Raw genomic sequence first — 25,746 nt, forward strand, 5'->3', positions numbered from 1 at the left:
GACAGGGGTCTGCAACCTTTAAGACAAAAAGAGCCACTTGGACCTGTTTCCGAAGAAAAAAAAACTGGGAGCCGCAAAACCATTGCGACATTTAAAACAAATGCATCTCCGGAGCCGCGATCTGACAGCAGGCGGGAAGGTGACATCGGGACAGCCAGTACAGCGCCCGCCACAGTGAGGAGTGTCGGGGCGCACAATGCGCCTCCTCCCCTCGCTAGTATCCACCCCGGAGCCGCAGCAAAGGTGTAAAAGAGCCACATGTGGCTCCGGAGCCACGGGTTGCAGACCCCTGGTCTAGGAAAAGGTTGGGGTTCATGTAGGTAGCAGAGTTCTACCTTTGGGTGCCTCTGCAGACTACTGCTGAAGTGTCCAGCTTCCTTTCCAGATTGCAGGTGGAAAACTGGGCTTTCTCTCTGCCTCTTTCTCTTTCCACCATTTTCTTAACATTTTAACCTGGGGGGGGGGGGGAGAGAGCTGCTGCTGTTGTGACATGCCTGAGGTTGGGGCATGGCCCTCTAACGTAAGGCTACTTTTCTAAATTGAGTACCTGAAGGCCACCACATAATCCAGAAATCCTTTGTCATGACCAAGTTCACATCTGCCTGTTTCATATGCATTATGCACAAAGGAACATTTCTCCCACACCATCACATTTTTATATAAATAGATTGGTTTTCTGAGCCCTCGGTGTGCAGATAGAAATGTTGCTTGTTCTTTCAGCAGTACCAGGGGGAATCCGCTGTTCAGGGGCATGAATGCACCCCATCCCTTCTGCAATCTAGACAGATGTCTATATAAAAAAAACCAAAGTTGTTGTGTGCATGGAACAAGTTCCACATGTGCATTGAGACTTCCCCCCCTCTCCTTTTCCTGTGCACTCCCCTGTGCCACCTGAGTTTGCTCTGAAGGGTTCGGGGAACACCAGAGGGCGAGGGTGGGTGCAGAGAAAGTGGGGGAGAGACCTGTTGGGTTGAGAGGACCTTGATTCCTGTTCACATATCCCACTTAGCGCTACATTGAACTCCATCCATTGAATTTGTCTAACGTATTGTACACAGTCTAAAATGGGAAATAAATCACTTTAGTATTGCTTCTACAACATTTTGGATTGAGAAGCAGCTGCATGTACAGCTCTGAATGCTAGTAATAAAAAGCACATAGTTAAGATGGCCTCCTCCTTAAGATGGCGGTAGTGATGGCGAATAGTTCAGTAGAGAACAGGGCTGGATGAAGTTGGGGGATTTCAGTGAATGGTGGTTGAAAGAAATGTTCACTTTTGACTCCTCCCCAGTCCCTCACCCTTTTCTTTATTTGGAATGGGAAGACTGTATGCATTTAAAGAGCTAAACTTCCATCTTTCCCAGCCAGCATGGTCAGTGGTGAGGGATAGTGGGAGTTTTGAGTCCCACAATGTCTGGAGGTGCACAGGTTCCTCATCCCTGGCCTTAAAAAGGTAGGCAGAGCTGTTGTTGGTGTATACTTGGGGGAGGCTGTATCCCAGCAATTCAAGAAACTATAGGTGAGGACTGAGATGCAGTTTCATAGTTGTGACTGGAACTTACTTTTTTTTTGCTTTTGCTTTATACACTTTTTACTTCATCTTGACAACTTTGGAATTTCTCTTTTTATATCTCTAAGGAATTCTGTATTAAGTTACTTGTGTTTAAAGCACTGGTTTTTCAAAGAGTGACTTTTGAGGGAGTGGGTCAGCAATCCAACCTATATAAAGTGACCTGCCAGCAAGTTTTGTTGCCATGAATGGTACTTTTACAACTCTTCTTCCCCTGCAACTTGGCACACAGGACTGCATTTAATAGAAGGCTGCCTAGGTGCCGTAACTTAAAAGGAATAGCTTAAGGGTATATCCAGCTAACTCTTACTCAAGGCAGACCCATTGAAAGTAATGGACTTGACCAACTTAGGGCCAATAATTTCAATAGGTCTACTCTGAGTAAAGGTTTGTAGAATACAACCATTATTTTTCTTTACTGAGCAGTGTTCACTCTTAAGTGACTATATCATTTGTTAGCAGTATGTGCACAGTAAAATAGTGGGAGGAATGGAAACAGGGCTATAGCTCAGGTAGAACACGTGCTTTGCATCTTGACAGTTCCTGGTTCAAGCCATAGCATGTTCAGGTCGGGTTGGGAGAGGCTGGTTGGCTGAAACCGTGGCGAGCTGCTTCCAGTTAGTGTAGACAGTATAGAGCAAGATTCAGTATTAGCAGCTCCCTAAATTCATAGGGTTACAGTGTTACTTAGGCTCAATTAACTTTGCCACAGCTCAGAATTTGATAAAAATGTTTCACTTTGCTTCCAAGAAATACGCTTTTAATTGGCAGGTTAACACTCCCCTCACCTCTAACACAAATGATCAGACACTAAGTTGGTAGTGTTATTTTATTACCACGATCTAACTTGTGCAGAGGACTACTCATCTCTAGGTGTTCATTACAGCAATAAGTTGACCTTGTTTTCATGTTTCCTTAGCTGGCTAAACTCACTCCACTTCCGTGATACTGTGCGGCGTGGCATTTTGACAGCCTGATAGATACTGTCTGGCTATGCCAAATGAACTGTGGGTTGCTTAGACTGTATGATGGGATGCTTCTGACTGTGTGCTAACCACTTAATCAGCCTTCCACTTAATCAGAACTTGAAACTAACGGTAAACATGATTATAGCTTCAAAGATCAGGTGTGTGCTCCTTTTTAATCCACTGTTTTTAGTGTATTTTAGGCAGCTTCACAATAATAAATAATAACAGCACTTACTGTGCTTCAGGGTGTTTAAAGTGTTTCATGTTATCTTGTTGTAATCCCTTGCAATAACCCTCTGAAAACTGTATTATCATCATATTTGGGTGGGAAGCTTAGGCTGAAAGTGAGTTGCTTAAGGCCATCTAGCAGAGGCAAGATCTGAACCACAGGCTTTGGAATTCATCCCTCAGACTCTTAGCCACTGTGCTATACAAGCCATGATGATCATTTGTGCTGATACAATGCTGAACAGCAGTACAAGGCAGGAGGAATTTGTATTCCAGAAAGGAGTGGGTGGTGTGGGGAGTGGCTAAGTGATCTGTGGCCTTCTTCCAATTGCTTAACCATGTTAAGCAAATTGTGACTGTGTGCATATGCACATAACCACCCTTGGTTGCATAGACAATTTTAAAAAGGATTCAAAATGAATAACAGTCCAAGCAAGTCTTGCTTGATCAAAAATGGTCAGTCAGTTGATAAATCAAATGCTATATAAACTCTGAATTCGTATAGCTGTGGTCTGCTCAGGAATCATTTTGTCCATGCTGCTGGAAAAGGTACCACTGGGAAGCTGAGAGGGTGTCAAATGTGTCATCCAAAGACCAACACAGTTCTTATCTGGAAGCAGAACAGTGCATATCTTGAAGCAAAGACAGAAATAAGGGGCCTAAAGGATTGGAGGAGGAGGAGGAAGGGAGAGAGATCGTGGGGAAGAAAGAGGGGACAAAGCTAGATGAGAATGAAAGTAAATATGTGCCCTTCCTTTGGTGTGCATTTTGCATATTTAAAGCATTTATTGAGAACTGCAATCAATAATACTGAAATCAAATTCTGAATCACTGAATAGTATAGAAATATAAATCTATATGAGTAACATTTAGAATGTGAAAACTTAACTTTGGTCAGCCCTTGTTTTCAAAGATAAAAGCCAATGTGGTACCCTCCAGATGTTGTTGGACTACAACTCCTACTACCTTGGCCTATGGCTCTGCTGGCTGGAGTTGATAGGAGTTTAAATCCATTAATACCTAGAGGACACTATGTTGGCCACCTTCCTGAAGCGTTTCAAATATTATATCATGGAATTTTGCAGCATCTGTGAAGAAAGAAGAAGAAAAAGCCAGTTTACAAATGCAGTTAACAGTAGTAGAGCAGGTTCCTAAAATTAGGGTGATGATGGTCCTGACTCCTACAGGACTAGGAGCAAGGCAGAGCTATATCTCAATACCAGAGCACTTGTTGTACATATGGAAAGTTCCAGATTAAATTTCTAGTACAGAGATGAGGAACCAGTGCTCTTCCAGATGTTATTGGACTCCCAAGTCACACCTGCCACAGCCAACATGGGCAGTGGTCATTGAGTTGCCTCCCAAAAGTTTCTGGACAATCGTAGTTTCCTCACCCCTGCTCTAGAAAGACATTTGCCTCAGACTCTGGAAAGCCACTGCCAATCAGCGTGGAAAATACTAGATGGATCAATGGTTTGACTTTGTGTAAGGCAGTTTCCTGTGTAAAGCTTCACTCCAGCCTTTGCATTTGGATGACATCATGAAGAAATAAGGTAGGCTGCTACCTACAAAAGGCAGTCTTGGCTTGATGGAAGATATGACTACAGATAGAGGTCAGTAGGTCTGTTTATCCCATTCCAACCCTAATCAAACTATAATTTCTCTTTTATGGAAATTCCTTCAGAGAAAGGATTATGGTGCAATAAATATGCCTAATAATAATAGTAATACCCTGTTAGTTACCTTCCTAACTAACATGGGCTTTTCATTGTGACTTTAGCTGCTATGTGTGTTACTCTGAGTTAAAAAAGGAATCCTCAGAGCATGTTACACATAGACCTGTTTTGCATTTGACTAAACCATGACTATAAGCATGAGCAGGAAGGATCCATTGCCCATGGCTGTGAGGATGACATCAACAGAATTTAGTTTCACTTTCCATGTCAACTTGCTTGCTGTTCTATGCAAATCAGAGCTTGTGGTTTAAAAAGAACTCTGGTCCATTTCTAAATAAACCAAACTGTAATCCATAATGGCCAGTGTTTTGAATCATGATCTGCGGTTTATACATAACAACAATCCATGTTACACGGAAAGTGAAACAAAACAGCTGAAGGGATTGTCCTGGCTGATGGGAGCAAGTCAAGACAGCTTCTTCCTGGAAGCTGACAAACCATTTCACCCATCCTCTTAGCTTCTGAGATTTCACCAAGCATTGCTCAAGCACTTCCCATCTGGTCTTTGCTGTCATAAGGACTCAATACTTGAACTTTTTAAAAAAGAGAATGTAACAAGAAGTTTGTTCTTTATCTAGCACCATAATCTACAATTGCCATATCTTGAACATTATCATGGACATAAATCTACTTCTGAAAGTACATATCCACTTCTAGTCATAAATAGCTCCAATTTTTTATCACCAGTTATTCTAGTGCATAATGATCAGGAATTTATGTGCCTCAAATTCAGGTCCAAAGATTAGAAGTCTATCCAGATTGGCCTTTGGGTACCAAGCATAATGCCAACAATACCAATTACAACTTATTGTTATATAGAAGAGAATTACCACAGAAGCACTGACACTAATGGTTCTGTAACAAACAAATTGTATTTTATGTGTGAAGATTTATTGAATAAAATTTATGGGTCCCATACTACTTCAGACCCAGTGCTCCTAAGAGGGACAGCCAATTCTGCAACACAGAGGCATTAGCATAAGTTGTGTTTATGTAGGTATGTTGATACCCAGGCATTCTGCTGCGTGTAACGAGTACTAATACATTAGGTTGTGGTTGAATACATCTGTATTTGTGTGATATTGAGCTATGAATTGCATCGATTGCTCAGGTTATCTGATGTGCAGAAGACATTTCTTCATTTGTGGTTCTGCCAGCTTCTCTCTACCCCCACCCCACAGTGACCCAAATGTATAACGATCCTCAGAAGCTGAAAGTAAAGCAAAAAGAGCAAGCATTCCTTTCACTACAGTTGTAGCCCATAAAATGGGCTCTACTGACCAGGTTTCATATAGTGGTGGGGCAAGATGATGATTTGGGGGGCTGCACTTGCTTAAATTTTGCTGAGCTAGATGCTATCACCTGTTTTGAAGTTTCTGCCTGAAATTTGTTCCCTTGGTCTTGGCGTTTGTGACTCCTTCCCCTCTTTTTTGTGGTGTGGAACTGGGCCCAGCAATTTGTAAATTCATGGGAAAATAATATTTGCTTGCTAATTATAACTTGTCTAGGCATTGCTGTAAATGGTCCCAGAGTACAACAGTGCCAGAGATCCATATGGCATTTGAAGGATCAGTGCCTCCCAAATTTGTTCTGGCAGAAAGGTTCCTATAAAGCCTGGCTGTTAAATGACTCTGCTCATTTGCATGGAAAGACTAATAGCAAAACAAACTCTGCACGTGATTAACCACATCTTCTCCCCACTCAAAGAGCCCAAGCCCTTTGAGCCTTTTATAAACATTCGAACAATGTGTTCTAACACCATTACCAAGTCTCTTGCTGGGAATTTTTTGTGTCATTCCAGTGACATAAGTATGACTCGCTTCTTGGAACTGATCTGCTATTTGTCCATGTGGCGCTCCCACCTCTGAACTAAGCCAGTCTAACCTGGTGCTGGCAAGGAAATTCCCCACCCCCCACTGCTGTGTCAGTCATGGCCGTGCAGCACGGAATGCTGTGTGCTTGATTCTCTTCGAAGAGTCAGCCAATCAGCGCCTGCCTTATAAATCATGTTGCTCTGAGCCACTGATGCAGTTTGCTGTCCCTGTGCTTCGTGCAGGAGGCTGTGTTTGCAGCAGATCGCTCTATGCTCGATCCAGGGCCCGTTTCCTGTTTCTATTCTAGTCATTGGTGGCTCAGCACGGCTTCCTGCCTGTATACGTTACAGATTCCCCTGATGGAAGCTTTTTGTTTTTTAAGGAACAATTTCGGTTAGAAAATTAACTGAAATATGAAGCCAGCTGCGACTTGGAAAGGAGCAGATTTAGACAACAGGCGCGTGCGCTTTAAACAGTGCTGCCATTTCTTTCTTGTTCTGCTTTGAGCCTAGCTTCTGTAAGCAGGACAGGCTGGTTTTTAATCAGAAAATTGCTAGAGGATACCCAGTTCTGATCTTGGATTCCCAAGAGTGGTGGTTTCTTAATCTTGTATAACCACTGAATTGGAAGAACCGCAATTGCAATTCCAATTGCTTCAAATGAATAAACTAAATCAATGTATTTTAACTATGTAGAGAGAGAGAGAAACCAAAAACAGTGAAGGTGAGAGGAAGAGTGATGTGTAAAATATAGCATGGATAAGAATTACATTGTTTTAAAGTCATCTCTGAATATTCTAATTTGGAGTTATATTTAATAAACCTCAGACGTAAGCTCTCGTTAAAAAATAGCTAGGTTTTATCTAAATTAAGCAAACCCTGCACTTAAACTGAATCAGTGATCTTCTATTGCATTACCACCATATCACCCACCAAAAACACAGTTCAGGACCTAGAAACTGTTAACTGCCTACCAGAACTAAGATCTATTTGTCTCAAGAAACACAGTTCTGTTTTTGACCAGGATAATTCACTGAGCCCACCCACATGACTTCACACTTTGTCCTCTAAATACCTAAGCACTGTAATTTTGCTTAGACCTATAATATTTATCCCACCTGATTTGAAACACTGATTGTTCAGCAACTACCACTACTTAATTCCTGGAATGTTTGGCTGTACCATGGGTTCACTTGAGAGAGCACCCTGTGTAATTGCATTGACAACATCCAGGGCCACCTCTGGGCTTATATCCAAACAGGATTTGTATGGTTGTGGGGCATGTTGGTTCATTACTGTTGATGATATGATGCTGTCCAACCCTGTACTCCAGCAGGAGCTGTATTCATTACCAATGTGCTTGATTCAGGCATGTTGGCCCCTTACCTTCAAGTAAATGGTCTTACTCAGTTTTCTTGATGGTTGTTTTGAAATAAAATTACAGTTTATGGTACAGTGGTACCTCGGGTTACATATGCTTCAGGTTACATACGCTTCAGGTTACAGACTCTGCTAACCCAGAAATAGTATCTCAGGTTAATAACGTTGCTTCAGGATGAGAACAGAAATCGTGTTCCGGCAGCACAGCAGCAGCAGGAGGCCCCATTAGCTAAAGTGGTGCTTCAGGTTAAGAACAGTTTCAGATTAAGAACGGACCTCTGGCACAAATTAAGTACTTAACCCGAGGTACCACTGTATATGCATACAATTCACTTCTAGTTAATGACCTCTGATAATAAGGGCTAGTTGGTAGAAGGGTTTGCATATTTTCAGATGAGATAGTATAGAGGGAAAGAACATTAGTACACAGTAGTTCAGCCACCATAAAGAACACTCCCTGTATTAACAAAACTGTTAAGCAGGTATACATGTGCAGACACAAATGGGGAAGGGAGAGGGTGGAGACTCATACTCTTACAGAAAAATATTGAGGTGTGGGGAGGGTGGAATGATTGCTCCCAAACCTCTCCTGAACTTCAAATATGGGTCAGACTGCCAGCTGGTAGTTTCATATTGCTATATTTGTGAAGATTTGTAGGGTGGGTGATGGATGAGTAATTTTCCTTAGGAGAACATATACAAGTCTTTACCAACCACAACTAACACCTGATCATTTAAGCCATTATTATTATTTATTAAATTTGTATACCATCCTTCATCCAAGAGCACAGGGCGGTTCACACCTGAAAAATACAAAAAATAAAAATAAAAATACACACACACACACACACCACAAAAACAAACCAATAACCCACATTTAGAAAACATTTTAAAAGCAATAGAATGTTAATCAGCTGGATGCCAGGTTGAAGAGAAATGTTTTTGCCTGGCACCTAAAGATATATAATGAAAGCGACTGGCGAGTCCACAAATGGGGAGCCATTGTAGAAAAGGGCCTTTCTTGTGTTGCCACCCTCATAGAGGAGGCACACAAGGACCTGAGACAATGATTGCAGGGTTGGGGTTGGTTTATATGAGGTATTGCGGTCTTGAACTGTGAGAAGGAGCACTTCCTCCGAATCTAATTTCCCCCCTCCTTATTTTCACAAGTCCCTGCATTTAAAATAAAAGTTGTTTTATATATAGTAAAAATCAAATAAGAGATGTTGTATTTAAAATAAGTACAACACCAGCTGTTCCCGTAATTATAACTTGCATTTATAAAGTTCTGTTGTTTTCTAGGTAAGTTCTGTATTTATAAAGTTCTGTTGTTTTCTAGGACACGGGTGGCACTCTGGTCTAAACCACTGAGCCTCTTGGGCTTGCTGATCGGAAGGTCGGCGTTTCGAATCCCCGCAATGGGGTGAGCTCCCGTTGCTCTGTCCCAGCTCCTGTCAACCTAGCAGTTCAAAAGCACGCCAGTGCAAGTAGATAAATGGGTACTGCTGTGGCAGGAAGGTAAACGGTGTTTCCATGCGCTCTGGTTTCTGTCACAGTGTTCCGTTGCGCCAGAAGCAGTTTAGTCATGCTGGCCACATGACCCGGAAACCTGTCTACGGACAAACACCGGCTCCCTCGGCCTGAAAGCGAGATGAGTGCCACAATCCTGTAGTCGCCTTTGGCTGGACTTAACTGTCCAGGGATCCTTTACTTTAGTAATTAAAACCTCCCTCCTCCCTCCCCAAAAAACCATCCAAAAAAATGGTAAACAGCAGTGTTTAACAAAAGATCAGCAAACTCTGAACTTCAACAAATACCTTTGGCAAAAGGAGAAGCTTACCTGACAGCGGAAACTACACAAAGAGGGGACCAGTTGGTTGCATATGAAAAACAGTTTGAAGAACAGGGTGGTTTAGACTTCAGACTTTCAGGATCTGTCTTGTTTTTTTGAACTAGAACCACAAGTTCCACCACTTCTAAAAAGTCTGTTTGCATATGAAAGAAGCCCCTGGTAGTTGACCTTGGAGTGGGTTTTCTCCTTTGTCTTATTTCCTCATTAAGGTAATTGGGACCAAAGCCATTAAGGGCTTTAAAGGTTAGGGTCATCATCTTGAACAGAGCCCCAAATTAATAGGCAAGCAGTGCTGCTGTGCTGCATCAGAAGTCATATGGTCAGTCCCAGATGAAGTTTCCAAACCATTTCCAAGCACTGCCCAGCGTAGACTGTCGCTGTATTCCAAACACAGAGTTGTATGCAACAAAGCCATTATGCAAGTGGAACAAATTCTACTCCCAACCTCCACTCCCCAAAAAAAACCTCATGCGAAAACTTAATTGGATTGTATGCCAGTGAAAGCTAGATCCTGATCAAAGAGAAGAGGTTTCAGTGAGTTTGGCAGTAAGTGCTGTGAATTTGACCAATGAAGCAGGAAGGTGTATGATCTCCTCAAAGGGACTGTTACCCAGTTAGCAACAGGCAATACCTTGAAACTCTCCTTCTTGGGTAACCATCATCAGTTTGTCCTTCAGTATGTTCGTTAGCCCCCTTCTAACTTGTAATGGTGCCCAGGCACTTGCTCACCTAAATCTTTCCATAAATAAAAAGTAGTATTAGGTGTCATCAGAATACTGTGACTTTACTCCAAAACAACAGTTAATCTTCCAAAGTGGCTTTGCATATATGATGTTAAAACATTGGGGACAGAATGGAACAGCATAAGATAAATTTCATGTGATAGAGCACTGGTCTCTCAATGCCATTCCCTGAGAGAGAAGTGCAACCACAAAAGAGCAGTGTCCTCAATTATTATAGTAGACATGAAGATCCTGTAGTCCTCCATATGTTGTTTGTACCTCAACTCGCATCAGCCCCAGCAATTGGAATAATGGGAGCTGTAGTCCAACGACACATGGAGGGCCACAGGTTCCCTATTCCTGCCCTAGAGTTCTGGCCTCACCCAGAAGAAATTGATTAACAGTGGTATCAAGTGCAACTGAAGCTTTGCACCAACAGGGTCATATTGGGAGGACCTACAGAATTAGTTAACTTTGCTGAACATTGTGGAATCCAAAGTTAAATCTCTAAAACAGACTACCTTGCTGAATCTTCTACCTGTGTGGATTTTCTCACACCTCTGAAATCCATACCCTGACAAGGTAAAGAACTCAGTTATGTCACATTCCTGGAATGCTTCACTAACACCAGCACACTCAAGCATCAATTGTCATGCAGCAATATCATGACTTTATAGCAGTTGTCCACAACCTGGTGCCATACAGAAGTTTCACACCAATATTCTTATTTGCTCCAGCCAGTGTCAATGTCCATGATCAGGGAAGGTGGGAATGAAAGTCTCAAATCATGCTTTGTGGTATGACTGGCAATATTTAATCCAACCCCTTGCTTTTCCCCTGACAACGCCCAGTACAAGCTACAAAGATGGGTCACAGTAGCACAGTGGACAAGAGAACTGGGAAGGACTTCGTTTCCCATCTCTTCTCCAACATTTATTCACAGTATATTTTATTTATCCTTACTCTTATTAATGTGCTGTTCACTCGTAAGGTGACAACATTAAAGCACAATATTATTAACAGTTTGAAACAGCAGGCAATTAAGTGGGTTTTTTATACACCTCAAGTATAAAAAAACCAAAGAGGGGTGTCCAGCATTTGCCGGAAACTCCTTTTATAAAGGCCAGACCCCTCCGTGGAGAGGGAGTTTTACAACTTAGGGGCTGCCACAGAGGAGGCAGTCTTTCAGGTACTTGGGGTCATTTAGGGCTTTAACCATGTGAGCACCTTGACGGGCTCATAACTGACCACCAATAAAGTATGCTATAAACTGCATTAAGAAGAGTTTGGTGGGAATTTTTCTGAGGCTTGGGTTTTACCTTCCATAGCATGGGGCTGAAAATGGTTTTTCACCTTTGTGTTGGAGCCTCATTGTTGTCCTCCATGTCATTGGTCTGTGGATAGTCTGGGCTCCTCTGTCCTCCTAAATTCTCTTCAGAAAGGAGGTTTATTTTGTGGTTTGTTCCTATACTAAAATGACATTGGTTTTTTTCTGCAATTTAAACTACGTTGAATGGCAGGATGTGGCTTTCAGTTTGAGAGGTGCCTTATCCAAGACCAATGCTTTTCCCCTTTAAATGTTTTGGACTGCATCTGCCATCATCCCTGCCCATTTGGCAGGCTGGCATCCCTGACCATGGGACTCTTGGAGGGCACCAGGTTAGGGAACACTGGTAAAGTCTGTCTGTGAAGTGAGTGAGACCCTGGCGTGCATACTACTGTGAGTATGAGCATAGTTGCTCTCCCCCCCCCCCCCACTCCATCACCTCGCAAAAGAAATCCCTTCTCTGCTGGCTATTATGAATGATCCCAGAAGTTGTGCATGGATTAGGGATAGTGAGGTTGCTGTAGGCCTGAAGGAAAGAGCAAGCAACTGGATCCCTAGTCATCTTCCAGCCAAAAGTGGGATAATCAAGAAGTTCAGTTCTGTTGCCTGTGACCTCAAATCCAGATAGTGGGTTTTTATTCCACAAATATCAATGTGAAGCTTTTTGTATTATCAACACTGTTTTATGAATGGTCATTATTTTTAGTTTTAAGAATTAACACAATTTTCAACAGTCCGTTTAATTTCCTTTTGACTTAATTGTGCTAACATCCCCCCACATGTAAACTTGCCAACATTTTGTGCATCTGATGTAGTGGACTGTATGTAATCCATGAAAGTTTATACCACATTAGTCTTCAGGGTGCCATAAGGCTTGTTGTCAGACAACAGTAGTTCAAGCAGCCTGTCCAGACTGAGCTAGCCTCTACTTCCTTTGTGGTGAGTTGCAGTAGCTCCAACCTTTTGAGAGGAAGAGCAGTTGCCACCGCAGGAGGTAGCAAACAGTGACTTTGAGTTGGGGAAAACCAGGGTCACTCTTGGCAGGCTTTCTTAGAATGTCACAAGAAACCAGCTTAGTTGGTGCTGGTGCCAGCCCCACATTCTTAACCAGCCCTGGCAAAACAGAGCCAGGAAGCTGAGAATTTCCAACACTGCTGCTTGTTGCCTTGCCCAGTATTTTGCAAGCAGCTTTTTTAAATGCAGGGCTCCTTGAAGGGGTAAGCAGAAACAAGCTTTTGGGGGGTGGCTGCTTGAGGAAGAGATCCATATCCAGCATTCCCCCAGGAGAAGGAGGAGGAGGAGAATAATACTGGCTCTCCTGCATGGTGGGTTTGTCCTCCAGCGACATCTTGTTGAGTGCATGAATCATGGTGCTTTTTTCCTCTTTACTTTGAGCCTTCAACCACAAGCTTAGTGTTCCCCTTTAAAAAGGAAGGGAAAGGACATGAGACTGATCAGCCTCTACTTACTGCTGGTGCTTTGAGGATATATTTTAATAGGTATTTCTTTTTTAAAAAAAGAACTGGGGAGGGAGGAAAGGGAGAGGAGAGGTGGAATGGTGTTGAGCAGAAGCAGTGGATGTGATTAACGCGCCTACTGAGCAGATCTGTGGGAGTGGAGTATCGACCTCTGAAAAATCAATGGCTGCTGCAGTAGCAGTGCTGTCTCTCCCTCTCCCCCCTCTTTCTTTTTCAAGGTCTTCAGTTGAAGGAGTGTGGTAAAACCAGCAGCTCTTCTCCCTTCCCTTTTCTGTCCCTAGTTTCACCAAAACAGCTGAAGAGCCTGTTCTTTCTCTCCCCCCCCCCTACAATAACTTGCTTAGATGGGTTAATTTTTGTAATTGGAGTGAAATTTCTCGACACACACACACACATATACACACCAGACTCCTCCTCCACAGAGCCTCCTTTCCAAGCCCTTCTTCCCTGCACTGCAGATGCAGCAAGCAGCTCTTAACAGTTTTGTCTTAAACCCTGAGTAGAAGGAGATTTTGCTTCATTTTTCAGCCTAAAAACAGTCTATGTTCTGGTTTCCATCCTGAATCATATATACTGCTGTAGAGCAGCAGTAAACTCCTATTGGGAGGAGAAATGAAGTTCCCTCTATCAAAGAAGAAAAACTGAATTCAAATGCCCCTTATCATTTGTGTCCTTTTTTAAAAGAAAGAAGGAAGGAAAGAAGGCAGGCAGGCAATTTAATGCATATATAAAGTAGATAGAGATGCTGCCACAATGGGCAAGGAGTTCTCAGTGCATTATTACTTTGCATTCAGAACCTAAGGATCCTTTTTTTAAACTTCCAAAGGAAACTGTATATATTTTAAGGAGGAGCTCAAAAATGTGACCAACTTCATACTTGCTTGCACACGGTTTGTGGCTTAACTCTTATTGGAATACATTGGGAAATTGCACATGTGATATAGTCTGTATATACGTGTCTACACACTCATAAGTGTTGGTGTACAAAATATGAAAAGCTTTTGTGAAGAGATGAAAAAGATGTAATTGCCTTTGCAAATGGGAGTTGTATGATGTATAGGGGTCCCCAAACACAGTTGAAAATCTAAGAAATTATAGGGGGCAGCACACAATACCCAACACAAAGAAGGAAGACTGAGGATGCTCAATCCCCAAACAGCCAAAGCTCCTATACATACCACAAAACAAATAGAACACAGACAAAAAAGCAAGTAACATCCTCCAAGAAGCATAGAACACCCCAACAACAAAAAGGGACCTCCCTGATAACCCTTGTTCTTTTTTAAAGGACACATAATGTTGGGCCCACCAGGTATAGATTAAAGTAGATAGATTGCTGACTATAGAAGAAAACAAATAGTACAAGACAAACACTAATTTGAAGCTACATAATTTTGTATATTGCTTTCATGAATATTTGTTTTACCCAAGCCTTTCTCCTATTTGTAACTGCCTTTCGTCAAATATACCATCATGATATGCTTTTAAGCAATGGGCGTTCCAGCAAGCTCTCTTAGCACATTACTGTATAGTGGACCAAGACCACTGTTGGAGCGAAACACTGCCCCCTGCCACAATCGACCCCAAGGTCGGAGACTGATGGTGTGGGATAAGGCCAGGTCTTTAAATACTGACATTAAAATGTTGAATTTGACCTGGTAGTATACAGGTAACTAGTGCATGCAGAAGCACCCATCAGGCAGCAGCATTTCTGCACTAGCTGTGATCTCCAGACTTCATTCAGGGACAGAGTTGCAGACATCAAACATGAGACTACAGGGACTTGTGGCAAAGTTGTTCTGATCCACGAATGACCACAGCTGGCACTCTAACCATAGTTTGTGTCTCAAGTGTCGGTGCTGGTTCCATCTCTGTTGAAAATAGGCCATACACCCAGTTCTTGTATATAAGGAAGACCTAGCAAGAGCACCTCCATTTTGTCAGGATTCAGCTTCAGTTTATTAACCCTCCAGCCCATCATTGTATCTAGGAAACAGTTCAGCACTGATACAACTTCATCTGGTTCAGATGGAATAAAAAAGCAGAGCCTAGGTGTCATCCACGTATTGATGACACCAAGCACCAGATCCCCAGATGACCATCCCCATAGGCTTCTTATATCTATTGGGGGTGGATTAGAACCCTATGGGACCTCACAATTCAGTTACCAAAGTGTTAGGCATGAGTCACCGCATGCTCTTTTATGGAAATGGTCTTGCAGATAGGAGAGGAACACGATGCCCCCAACTCCCAGTCCACAGATCTGATCCAGATGGTTGATGGTATCATTTGCAATACAGTGGTACCTTGGTTTAATAACAGTCCTGTTTCTGAATGATTTGGTTTACGAACTCCGCAAAACCGGAAGTAGTGTCCCGGTTTGCGAACGTTACCTCGGTCTAAGAACGGAATTCGAACAGTGGAAGGGCACTAGCGGCGGGAGGCCTCATTAGGGAAAGTGCGCCTCAGTTTAAGAACAGTTTCAGTTTAAAAACGGACTTCCAAAATGGATTAAGTTCGTAAATCGAGGTACTACTTGTACAAGTAATCAACCCAAGCTGTCTCAGTTTTTACTTGTGTTTGATCATTCTTGCTATGAGCAAATTTGGTGGATACAAGTCTAAGCTTCTCAGTATAAAGGTAAAGGTACCCCTGCCCGTACGGGCCAGTCTTGCCAGACTCTAGGGTTGTGCGCTCATCTCACTCTATAGGCCGGGAGCCATCGCTGTCCGTAGACACTTCCGGGTCACGTGGCCAGCTGCATCTGGCGAGCCAGCGCAGCACACGGAACGTCGTTTACCTTCCCGCTGGTAAGCGGTCCCTATTTATCTACTTGCACCCGAGAGTGCTTTCAAACTGCTAGGTTGGCAGGTGCTGGGACCGAGCAACGGGAGCGCACCCCGCCGCGGGGATTCGAACCTCCGACCATGCGATCGGCAAGTCCTAGGCGCTGAGGTTTTACCCACAGCGCCACCCGCGTCCCAAACTTCTCAGTATAGGTTTATCCTAATTTGGAAATTATTCATTTGAAACTAGAGAATAATTTTCCTGCATGAGCTTGAAAATCATGACTTAAAATAACTTTGAATATGTTTATATTTTTGTGTTCTGCCTCATTTCTCATCTGTTTCTGCTGTTGCAGGTATCTTTATAATTATGAACACTAGCTCTTTCAAATGAAGTTAGAAATCAGCCAAAACCATAATACAATCAATTGCTGGTGGGCACCATTGCTAGTACTCATTTTCAAACGCCACTCCTAGGTGCAAAGTATTGCCTTTTTTATTAAAGCTATGGAAAGTGTTTAGCTTTTAAACTTGCTACTATTTTTATTCATTTCAGTTTGAAAATACATCTTGGATTTCCTCCTTCGATCTAATATGCAAAAAAGCATCCCCATATCAGTCAGCATCATTTCATTTGTAATACGTAATAATGTTTAGGTTGTACCAAGTTCCACCGCTACCTAAAATAAAAAAATAAGTTCCTCAGCACTTAATTTGCAAATAGAAATGCTGATTCTGATTTTTAAACCATAACATTTCTGATCTGAACTCCACTTGAAGAGTGTTTTACAAGGTATCTATCTGAGTGGCCCTCTCATGCTTGTACCTTCACTCTAGGAGAACACATAAAATTTGAAAACATTGGATGAGTCTCTGGTTGCTGTGAATAGGAGTGCGTTTCTGTATGATAGCCTCTTGTAGATGAGAAAAGTTGACTTGATCTACTCTAGGGATAGCCAGTGTTGTGACTTCAATATATTTCAGAGCTACAGTACCCATCATTCCTAACCAGTAGAGCTGGTTGGAGTTATTATAGTTCAGCAATGTATGGAGGACACTACAGTATATGTTAGTCACCCATGATCATCTTCATAGCAAGTATATGCTTATGCAATAGAGCTAGAATCATTAGAGAAAGTGTGTGACCAAGTTTTGATACAGAACATTTCCAAACATTTTCATACAGTCAAAGGTTTGCATGTTATGGCTGGCCTTGGTAGCCAAGCCAGAAATTGGGATCACCCTCCCCCTTTCCTGCCAGCTTGGCGAATGCTTGGCAGTGGTGCTCCATTCACTTCCAAGCAGCTGTCAAGAGAACCCTCCCACTACCCTTTCCTTCAGGAAAGAGCCAAGGAGGCTCCCTGCCACTTCTCTTATGCTTCAGAGTAGGAATGAGAGAGATATGCTTGCCATATTGGCTCTGTGTGCCCAAGGTATTTGACACAGTTGCCAACCAACCCCCAGCCTGTCCTCCTGTGTTTGGATCTGAGGGGAAATCACTGCACAACTGCCTGGGTGATCTCAGTCCACCTTTGCAGTATCAAGGTTTGGAGGAAATCGCATCATTCATCACTCATTGTGCTCTCCAAAGGGTGATGGCTAGCTTGCTGTGGAGATGGAAAATGTAGAAACCTGCTTAAAAACACCTGCCTTGCATGAACCATATAACTTAAAAGGTGAGGGAACAGTTTTGAATAGGTGCAAATGTCAGGGTCGTATGTCATTAATTCTGCACCACTGAGCACCTGTTCTATACCATCCTATACCGTTTGGGAACACTTGTAGCTAATTTTTTTCTGACATGTGAATACTTTGTGGTCCTGTTCGGTGGTTTCATTATATAATTTTACCTCAGTTTTCTTTCTATCAGTTTTCTTCAGCCTTCTCTTTCCCTCTTCCAAATCCAAACCTTCATTTCAGGCTCCTTTCTCCTATATTCCTAGGCCTGTGGTTCCCCCCTCCTTTTGTGAAAGTCTTTGTGTTCCTCTTTTATAATTATCAGTAGCTTAGCCAATGGTAGATGGGGACCCTTGTTCCTTTTCCACCTGTGTGACAATAGAGCAAATTAGCCAGTCATTACCAAAGGCTTTACCACCATGTTGCAAAACCTCATGAGAAAGACTTGCAGTTAAAAGTACAGTGACATCTATGCCATAATAGGAGGAACTGTGAGCACTAATCCATTCTTACAAGGATGAAATGTTTTGTGGTCATTAAACCCAAATTCTGTACAACCTTATTACTCCTTGGAATCCTGTTGTATTTGTAAAGTTAAATTGAACCCTACTCTCTCCCATAGGTAATGTCTACAGACCTGAGATGCTAGTAGGTTGCAGCTGCAAGCAGGCATATTTAGATGCTCACTCCCAAATAGCAATCAACAAATATGTTGTTTGTGCAAAATAAAGAAGTTGGGGAAATGAACATATTTCCCAGTATTTTGTATTTAACATTTTAAACTGTACTTTTAAAAAAATATGAATTTGATACTGTTGGAATGGACCCTATTAGTTGTGGCACAGCATGCACACATTCATCCCTTATAGAGTGTGCTGGGAACCTTGAGAGTCTTTTTTGTAATGCCCAGAGATGGGAAAATAGTACTGGAATATGTGCTGTTAGAGTAGTAACTCTACTGTTAAAGCAGCTTGGGGCCAAAAATCAGCCCAGATACTAAGAATATTATTAGTCTAATATTCTTAACAAAATCTGACACCTTTTAATTCAGAATAATAAGTACTGCAGGTATATTGTGAGTCAAAACTATCTAGCTCTTTTGTGTTTGGCTGTACTGGGAATTCCATTTTCATCTTTGAGGCAGCCTTACTTACCCCTCCCTTTTGAGGGCTGTTTGATTTCAGCCATAGTTTTGTTTTGGTATGAAAAGGTGGTGTTAGCGGCTGATTCCCTATTCACCAGCAGCACGAACAAACTCCTGCTGGCATAAGGTTGAATTGGGCAACCAATCGCAGCTGGAACAGTTATAGTTTCGGAGTCCCTGTGGGCTTCCGCTATCAGGTCACATCCCAAAATAACACTGGGCAGTATTTCAAGTGAAGAAACAGAGGCTTTGGGGTTGCAGCCAGCCTGGAGTGTGAGATTCTGTGTGAAATACTTGGAATCCCTCCAACATTTTTGATCTGCATGGCAGATGAGCAATAAAATGCATAAAAAACACATTGGAAACACGTGAGGAAATTCTCCAGACCAAGACATTTCCTTCATGCTGGCAGAGTTACTGCTGTTGATTTGCACCTCCTGTTTTCCCTTGCTTTATTGGCTGTATTGAGAAAAGGAGGGAAGAATGCTTTGTTTAGCATTGTTCAGAGTTGCTCTGTAAAAGGACCTTTAAACTGCTCCACCGGTTTACTTCCCTGGAAACATATATTTGAATTTAAATCTTTTACTACTTCTGATGACCTGCAATACATTGTCCCTCCCCTCCTTTTCTTTTCTTTCTGAACTTTTATGGCAATTATCATTTACAGGTTCCTTAAGTTTTTATGACACTCTTGTGGCCCCAATTGAAAAGTCATTCTAGATGTTAATAATCTAAAAGTGACCACAAACTTCATAAAATGGAAACTATTTAATCAGCAGACACATACACAAACGGTGTTCATTCCCCGCAATTTTAAAAGAAAAACCTTAGGAAGCAACATTTGTATATATTCTTATTTCCATAGTTTGTAACATCACTGCTCTCCCAAGATTTCAATAGAAAGCCCGACTGGAGGAGGCATTGGTGATGCCAAGTGTCAATGAAAGTTCATCTTTGTCCATAGATTAATTTCCCTTAGGGCTGATTTCACATGTTACCCATGTGGCATGATCACCACATCTACCCAGATAACTGCTTATGTGAAATGATGCTCACATGGTTTGAGCTTATGGCTGTAAACTCCACCAGAGAAGTCCCTTCCTATAAAACAGAATGGTTTCCCTTAAATTGTCTCAGTCAACCTGAATGTTAAGGTGCTGATGTATACAAGTAGTTCATCACTCATGTGTTTGGAAGTGCAGGGCAATATGTGAAGAGGCTTTCTGTTTAAGATGAATGAAAATGTCCTTGGCTCCCTTTCTGTTTTGCTATTCAGACCTTTCTTAAATGAATGCAATCCAAATGGGATTTCCTGGTATTGTCACCCCTGTCTTTTTATTGTTCTTGTCAGACCAGGAATTGGTGGTTGAGGAGAAGGAAGCTTTGCAAATCTCCCTTGAAGATCATATTTCAGATGTTTTGTGGGGAGAGGAGGGTCTCTTCGTAAATGTTCCAGAACAAATATTTTATTGTATCAGAACTTGTTATACTTTTTATCTAGTGCATCTCAAAATATTTCTGGGAATCAGAGTGTCAACTCCAGATGTAACCAAAAAAGAGCCATCCATAGATCTTAAAAGGTTGGAAGGGATTATTACTGCTTATACAGGGTGAGTCCTTCAAAAGAGGCCCTGTGGATACAGAGTACACATGTTCCACGGGGCCTCTTTTAAAAGACTCACCCTATATATTCTGATCTGTGCAATACAGTTCACCATAGCATGACTGAAGCAGCCCTTGAGCACTTGGCCCTAAGAATCACATAGCTTAAGCTTTGGGATATTTTTCACTGTATAGCAGTATGGGGCCCTCCAGATGTTGTGGACTACAGTTATCATCATAACTTACTGTTTGCCATGTTGACTGGGAGTGATAGGTGTCCAGCAACATTTGGGAAAGCAGTACTGTGTCATATCTCAAAATCAGTGTTAGAAGCTTTGATATACTGTATAAACTAATCTCCAAATGGCACCTTAAACCTAGGTTACAGTTGCCACAATGGAATATCTAGGCGCCGGGGGCTTTTTTGTTTGTGTGTTTTGCAATTGAAATCATCATCAACATCATTTCTATACCGCTTTATATTTTGCAGAACAAATATCAAAGCAGTTTACAACACATTAAAACATCAACTAAAACCATCCAGAACAAAATAAATTCAAGCTTCAAGGAAAATATTTCAAATCCTTCTCTAAGTGACATTTTCCTTTCCCCAGTCTCTAACCTGGCATCCTGAGATCTCCACATGGTGGTCACAGTTGGATCCACGTCAGTCATAAAACATTCCTGGCTAATTTCGAACACTGCTCAAAATGATCCAGTAAAACAATTTCCCTACTTGGATGAGCTGAATTTTTATTTTTAAAAATCTCCCCATAACCCCCAAAAGTAAAATTTCAGGCAGTCATAAATTTCATGTCTCCAAATATCTACTAGTAACTATTTAATAACTTCTATGGTCTTGTAAGTGTGTAAAATAAAAAACCATTAATCAATTTTTCCACACAGGTCTTTCATACACAGTTAGACCTTTGTGGTCATCACTATATGAGCATGTAAATGAGTAGAACCTCCTTCAAAAAAGAAATCAGTATTAAATGTTGCAAATGGAGTTTAAAGTAACATACAGTGCGTGTGTGTTCAGGTCTCAAAGATTTTAAATTGTTTGGTGAGTTTCTGTTTATTCTTCCTAGGTCAAAAGTGTATATTCTGAGTTTATAGCTAATGTGTTTGATTCTGTTAAGTTTGTGTATGAAACCCTGCCTTGGTTTTGTGGCACTGTTGTTTAACAATTCCTGCAAATGTGTGTGAGAGTGAAGTGATGATTGTTATCATCATAATCAAATTTATTATCTGTCCTAATCCAGAAGGTCCCAGAGCCCACTCTCCTGACCTGATAAGATCTGTAGGGAAGGAGGCAGTCTCACACATATTTGGGGTCTAGGTTGTTTAAGGCCTTACGCATTAGCATGAGCACATTGAATTGGGCACAGAAATGAACTGGTGACCAATAAATTTGATTATGATGATGATAACAATCATCACTTCACTCTCACACACATTTGCAGGAATTATTAAACAACAGTGCCACAAAACCAAGGCAGGGTTTCATACACAAACTTAACAGAATGTCACTGTTTTAGAACAGGGATGAAGAAGTTATATTCAAGGGCAGCCCAATGTAGAGTGTCCAAAGTCAATCTGTCCAAAAGGGGCTGTAGCTGACAAACCATCCAGAGCTGGAAATAAGACTGTAGCTGGACTATAACTTCCGTTATCCCTGACCATTGGCCTTCTTGACTGTGACTAGTTAGAGTTGTAGTGCAAAACATAAGAAAAGCACCAGGTTGGAGAAGGCAGATACAGTCAGATTCAGCTAGGTGATACTTGGGATCTCACGTATGCAACTTCCCATTCAGCTCAGTGGGCCTTTCATATGAAAGATGCACTGAGCTGTGTGGTTCTACTCTGACTCCACCACAGTTTGCAGTGCGATGGAGTTCTTTTATCATTATTGTTATTTGTCTCCCTGCTGTCCTCTCCTTTAGGCAAAGCTGGGTGGTGACACAAGACTGAATTCTGCCCTGGAATCAGATCACCAGTTCATGACCAGTTCAGGCAGACCTTGATGCCCTTTTTAAATGGAGCACAACCACAGGGGCTTTGGATTGGAATAACAACTAACTGTTTAATTAGCAGGCCAAAAGAAATACTGTAGAATTCCTTGTGTACTATGAAATTGCCACAAGGCCTTTACCATTAAGAAATACTATAAAATTGACTTCAGTTTAATACTTTCAGACCAATGTTGTTGAGCATTTAAGAGTCTAAAGCTAGACTGAATATTGCTTTCAAGTTTAGCTTTCTCAGTTTAGACTGAGAGCATTGTTTTCCATCATACATGTGCTCATCAGTAGAGAGATCATAGGATCTCATAAAAGGTCTGTTTATAGGAATTTTATGAACAATCCCATCTTTCATTACAAGTACTTTCCTTGGAGAAACATAACATTCATAGTCTTGCAGGAAGTGATCTGCACGCAAATGGCTGTAACAAATATTCTGTTGTGGCACCCAAACTGTCTTAATGGATTGCAATGAAGAGCAGTGTATTGCTTCGTTCTGATGCGCTTCTCCCATCACATGCCTGCTAGACTCATTAGTTGTTTGATCAGTCAGCCTTCAAGCATGACCCCCAATTAAGTGAAATTTAGGTATCTTGTAGGGCCACCACTTATTTCTCCTCCTTTTAACTAATAGTCAGAGCCTTGTTGTACTGTATTTGCAAAGATCTGAAGTGTAGATACTGGAGATTGCATAGGATTTTGTTAGCTAATTCAGTATTATTTTACTCTGCGTAATTTGTGATGGAAGCTGCTTGTGTGTTTTGGAATTAGACAACACTGAATTGCTTTCTTTCATACTTTCAGAGTGTGTGTTTCTGTAGTAGAGATAGGCAAGAGGCCATCAGTTAGGCTGCTTAAATGTCTTCTGAGAGTTCAGCATGGACACTTGGACAGCCCAGTTCTCCTTTTTCTTCTAAGCCCTGCTCCCACCTCCTGCTCTCTGTACTAGTCCTTCAGCTTTCTCAAGAAACAAAGCATTACCTTGGGGTAGCAGTGATCAGGAGAGTACTCTGCACTTCATGTCTACCCATAGCATACAAGCTCCATAGGTTGTCTACAAACTTAACCTCCATTTCTCACATAATGAGTTCAGTTGGCTCTTTTTAACAAATAATGAATAAAAGCTCTGTATAACTCTTTCCTTCAACCAGAGTTCTTCAACAAGGCAGCCAGACATATCATTCCCTCTCCTGCTTATGTATTCTCATTGTGGTGCATTGATTAAAAATGGGTGGTTCAAGTGCATCATGAAGTCCTTGCTGCCAAAATGCACGAATCCTGAGAAGCAAGATAATATAATGAAAATAAGATGGTTCTGTCTACCAGTGGATCACGCAAATGTTTTGTGTCATTCTGGTCAACAGAAGAGACATTCATATAGAACTGAAAACAAAACTGAATTGGCATGGCTTGCTTTATGGAATCATTTGTGCAGGATGAAGAGACTGGAGACATTATCATTACCTTGCACATAGTATGGTGTGATGAAGCAAAGTACAAGTAGGGAACTTAGGACAACAATCTAGGGGGCTTCTGTTGGAAGATTTGATAGAAATAAGTTGTAAAAATTGAACATTAACAGGACGTACTCTTGCTCGTAAGACATATTTGCTGGTAAGTAATTCTGTAAAAAGCAGTATAATGGCTGTAAGTTGACAGATTTATGAAAGATGAGATCTTTCAGTGTCAAGTTGGTGGCCTCCAGATCTTTTGGACTTGGGGTATTTTTTTACTACAACTCCAGATGTCTTGGACTGCATCTGTGCTTGCTGGGGCTGTTGGGAGTTGTAGTCCAAAAAATCTGGAGAACACTAGATTGACAAAAGGCTAGTCAAAACTGGGAATCGGGAAATACTGCCTTTATTTTTAGGATGCCACTAGGTTTGTTTCATTGAGATGTTGGGCATGATGGACTGTAGCATCTCCTCTTGCACCCTTTGAGGGTAGTCCAAGATTTTCAAAATTACATCACCCCTGGTTACAGTCAGACAATTTCTAGTTCCACTTGGTAGCACATAAGTCACTGTTGCAACTGTAGGAATCGCTCATCTAAAGGATTTATTTCTACCTGGAACTATGTTGCAGCCTTCCTTATTGATAGCAACCTAAGTCTTCATCTAAAGGAAAAATCCCATAAATTCTGTAGTAGATATATGTATAGTAGCCTTCTCTCTCTTCTACTTGTGACATGCTTTCCTTTGTGTGTCTCTATAGGATCTCTCTGGTTCAATAGACGATCTGCCCATGGGTACAGAAGGAGCACTGAGTCCTGGCGTAAGCACATCAGGGATTTCTAGCAGTCAAGGAGAGCAGAGTAACCCTGCTCAGTCTCCTTTCTCTCCGCATACCTCTCCTCACTTGCCAGGCATCAGAGGACCTTCTCCTTCACCAGTTGGATCTCCTGCTAGTGTTGCTCAGTCACGCTCTGGCCCACTGTCTCCTGCTGCAGTACCAGGTAAAACTTTCTTTTTTACAGGCACAACCTTCTTAGTTTTAACAAACTGCTTATTTTAGGAAGGTGGTTAGAGTGTCTGACTGGGAGTGAGGAACTCCAGGTTCAAATCCATATTCAGCCATGTAGCTCACTGGGTGACCTTGGGTCAGTGACCTCATTATTTTGCAGCCTAACCTACCTCACAGGGTTATTGTGAGGAAGAAGAGAAGCCAGGGTGGTGGTGGTATAGAACAATGTAGAGGAAAGGTGGAATATCAATGTTAGCAATACATTACAAATAAATAAATATGGGGTAGAGACATGAGTTCAGAACCCATGTCCTGGGTGTCTTTGGTCTACTTCATTATCTCTCCTGATTGGTTCACTGTTTCTGAATGAGAATAAAAATTCTTTATGGATAAATAAAATACATTTTATTACATGCTTTCATCTTTAAGGGATAAAGCATGCTATGAGCCAGAAATCTCTTTCTTTATAAGTGGGGTGGGGAACCTCAGGCCTGGCTGAATGCAAGCCTCTAGGAGCCTCTGTCTGGTACATGGGACTCTCCCGAGGCCACATTCTGCACTGGGCCTTCTTTGGGGCTTCCTTGAATGCTTTTGCCTGGCTGAAATGAGTTCTTCACCTATGATAATACTGCTCGCTTAACTAGATGAAGTATGTGGTGGGTATAGAAATCTGTACTTTGGGGGTAATTCTACAGAGGTAAGAGCCACATCTGTAGCTCCACCTACTTTCCCCTCTGGCCCTGCCACTTTTTGTACCACTTTCAGGTTTGTCTTTTTTGAGCTGCTTTAGTGGGGAGTAGGGTGAAATGCGGTTCTTCACCATCAATTTTTTCTTTGTTGTGCAGGTAACCAGATGCCACCTCGACCACCTAGTGGCCAATCAGACAGCATCTTGCATCCCTCCATGAATCAGTCAACCATAACTCCCGATAGAGGTGTGTGCATGTGTGCATTGACAGTTGCGCTGTTTTGCCTG

General features: G+C 41.8%; 1 protein-coding gene across 5 annotated transcripts in view; it reads left to right on the forward strand.

Annotated features, from left to right (window-relative positions):
- Nucleotides 1-25,746, forward strand: part of ARID1A (AT-rich interaction domain 1A) — a 123,050-nt gene that overhangs the window by 72,252 nt on the left and 25,052 nt on the right. For all 5 annotated transcript variants that reach the window (XM_083454690.1, XM_083454691.1, XM_083454688.1 and 2 more), the window contains 2 exons: nt 24,522-24,762; nt 25,616-25,705. In XM_083454690.1, coding sequence (XP_083310816.1) covers nt 24,522-24,762; nt 25,616-25,705 — 331 coding nt within the window. The remainder of the gene's footprint in view (nt 1-24,521; nt 24,763-25,615; nt 25,706-25,746) is intronic.

Source organism: Podarcis tiliguerta (genome assembly GCF_965153285.1).
Source record: "Podarcis tiliguerta genome assembly, chromosome: 8".
Classification (NCBI taxonomy): domain Eukaryota; kingdom Metazoa; phylum Chordata; class Lepidosauria; order Squamata; family Lacertidae; genus Podarcis; species Podarcis tiliguerta.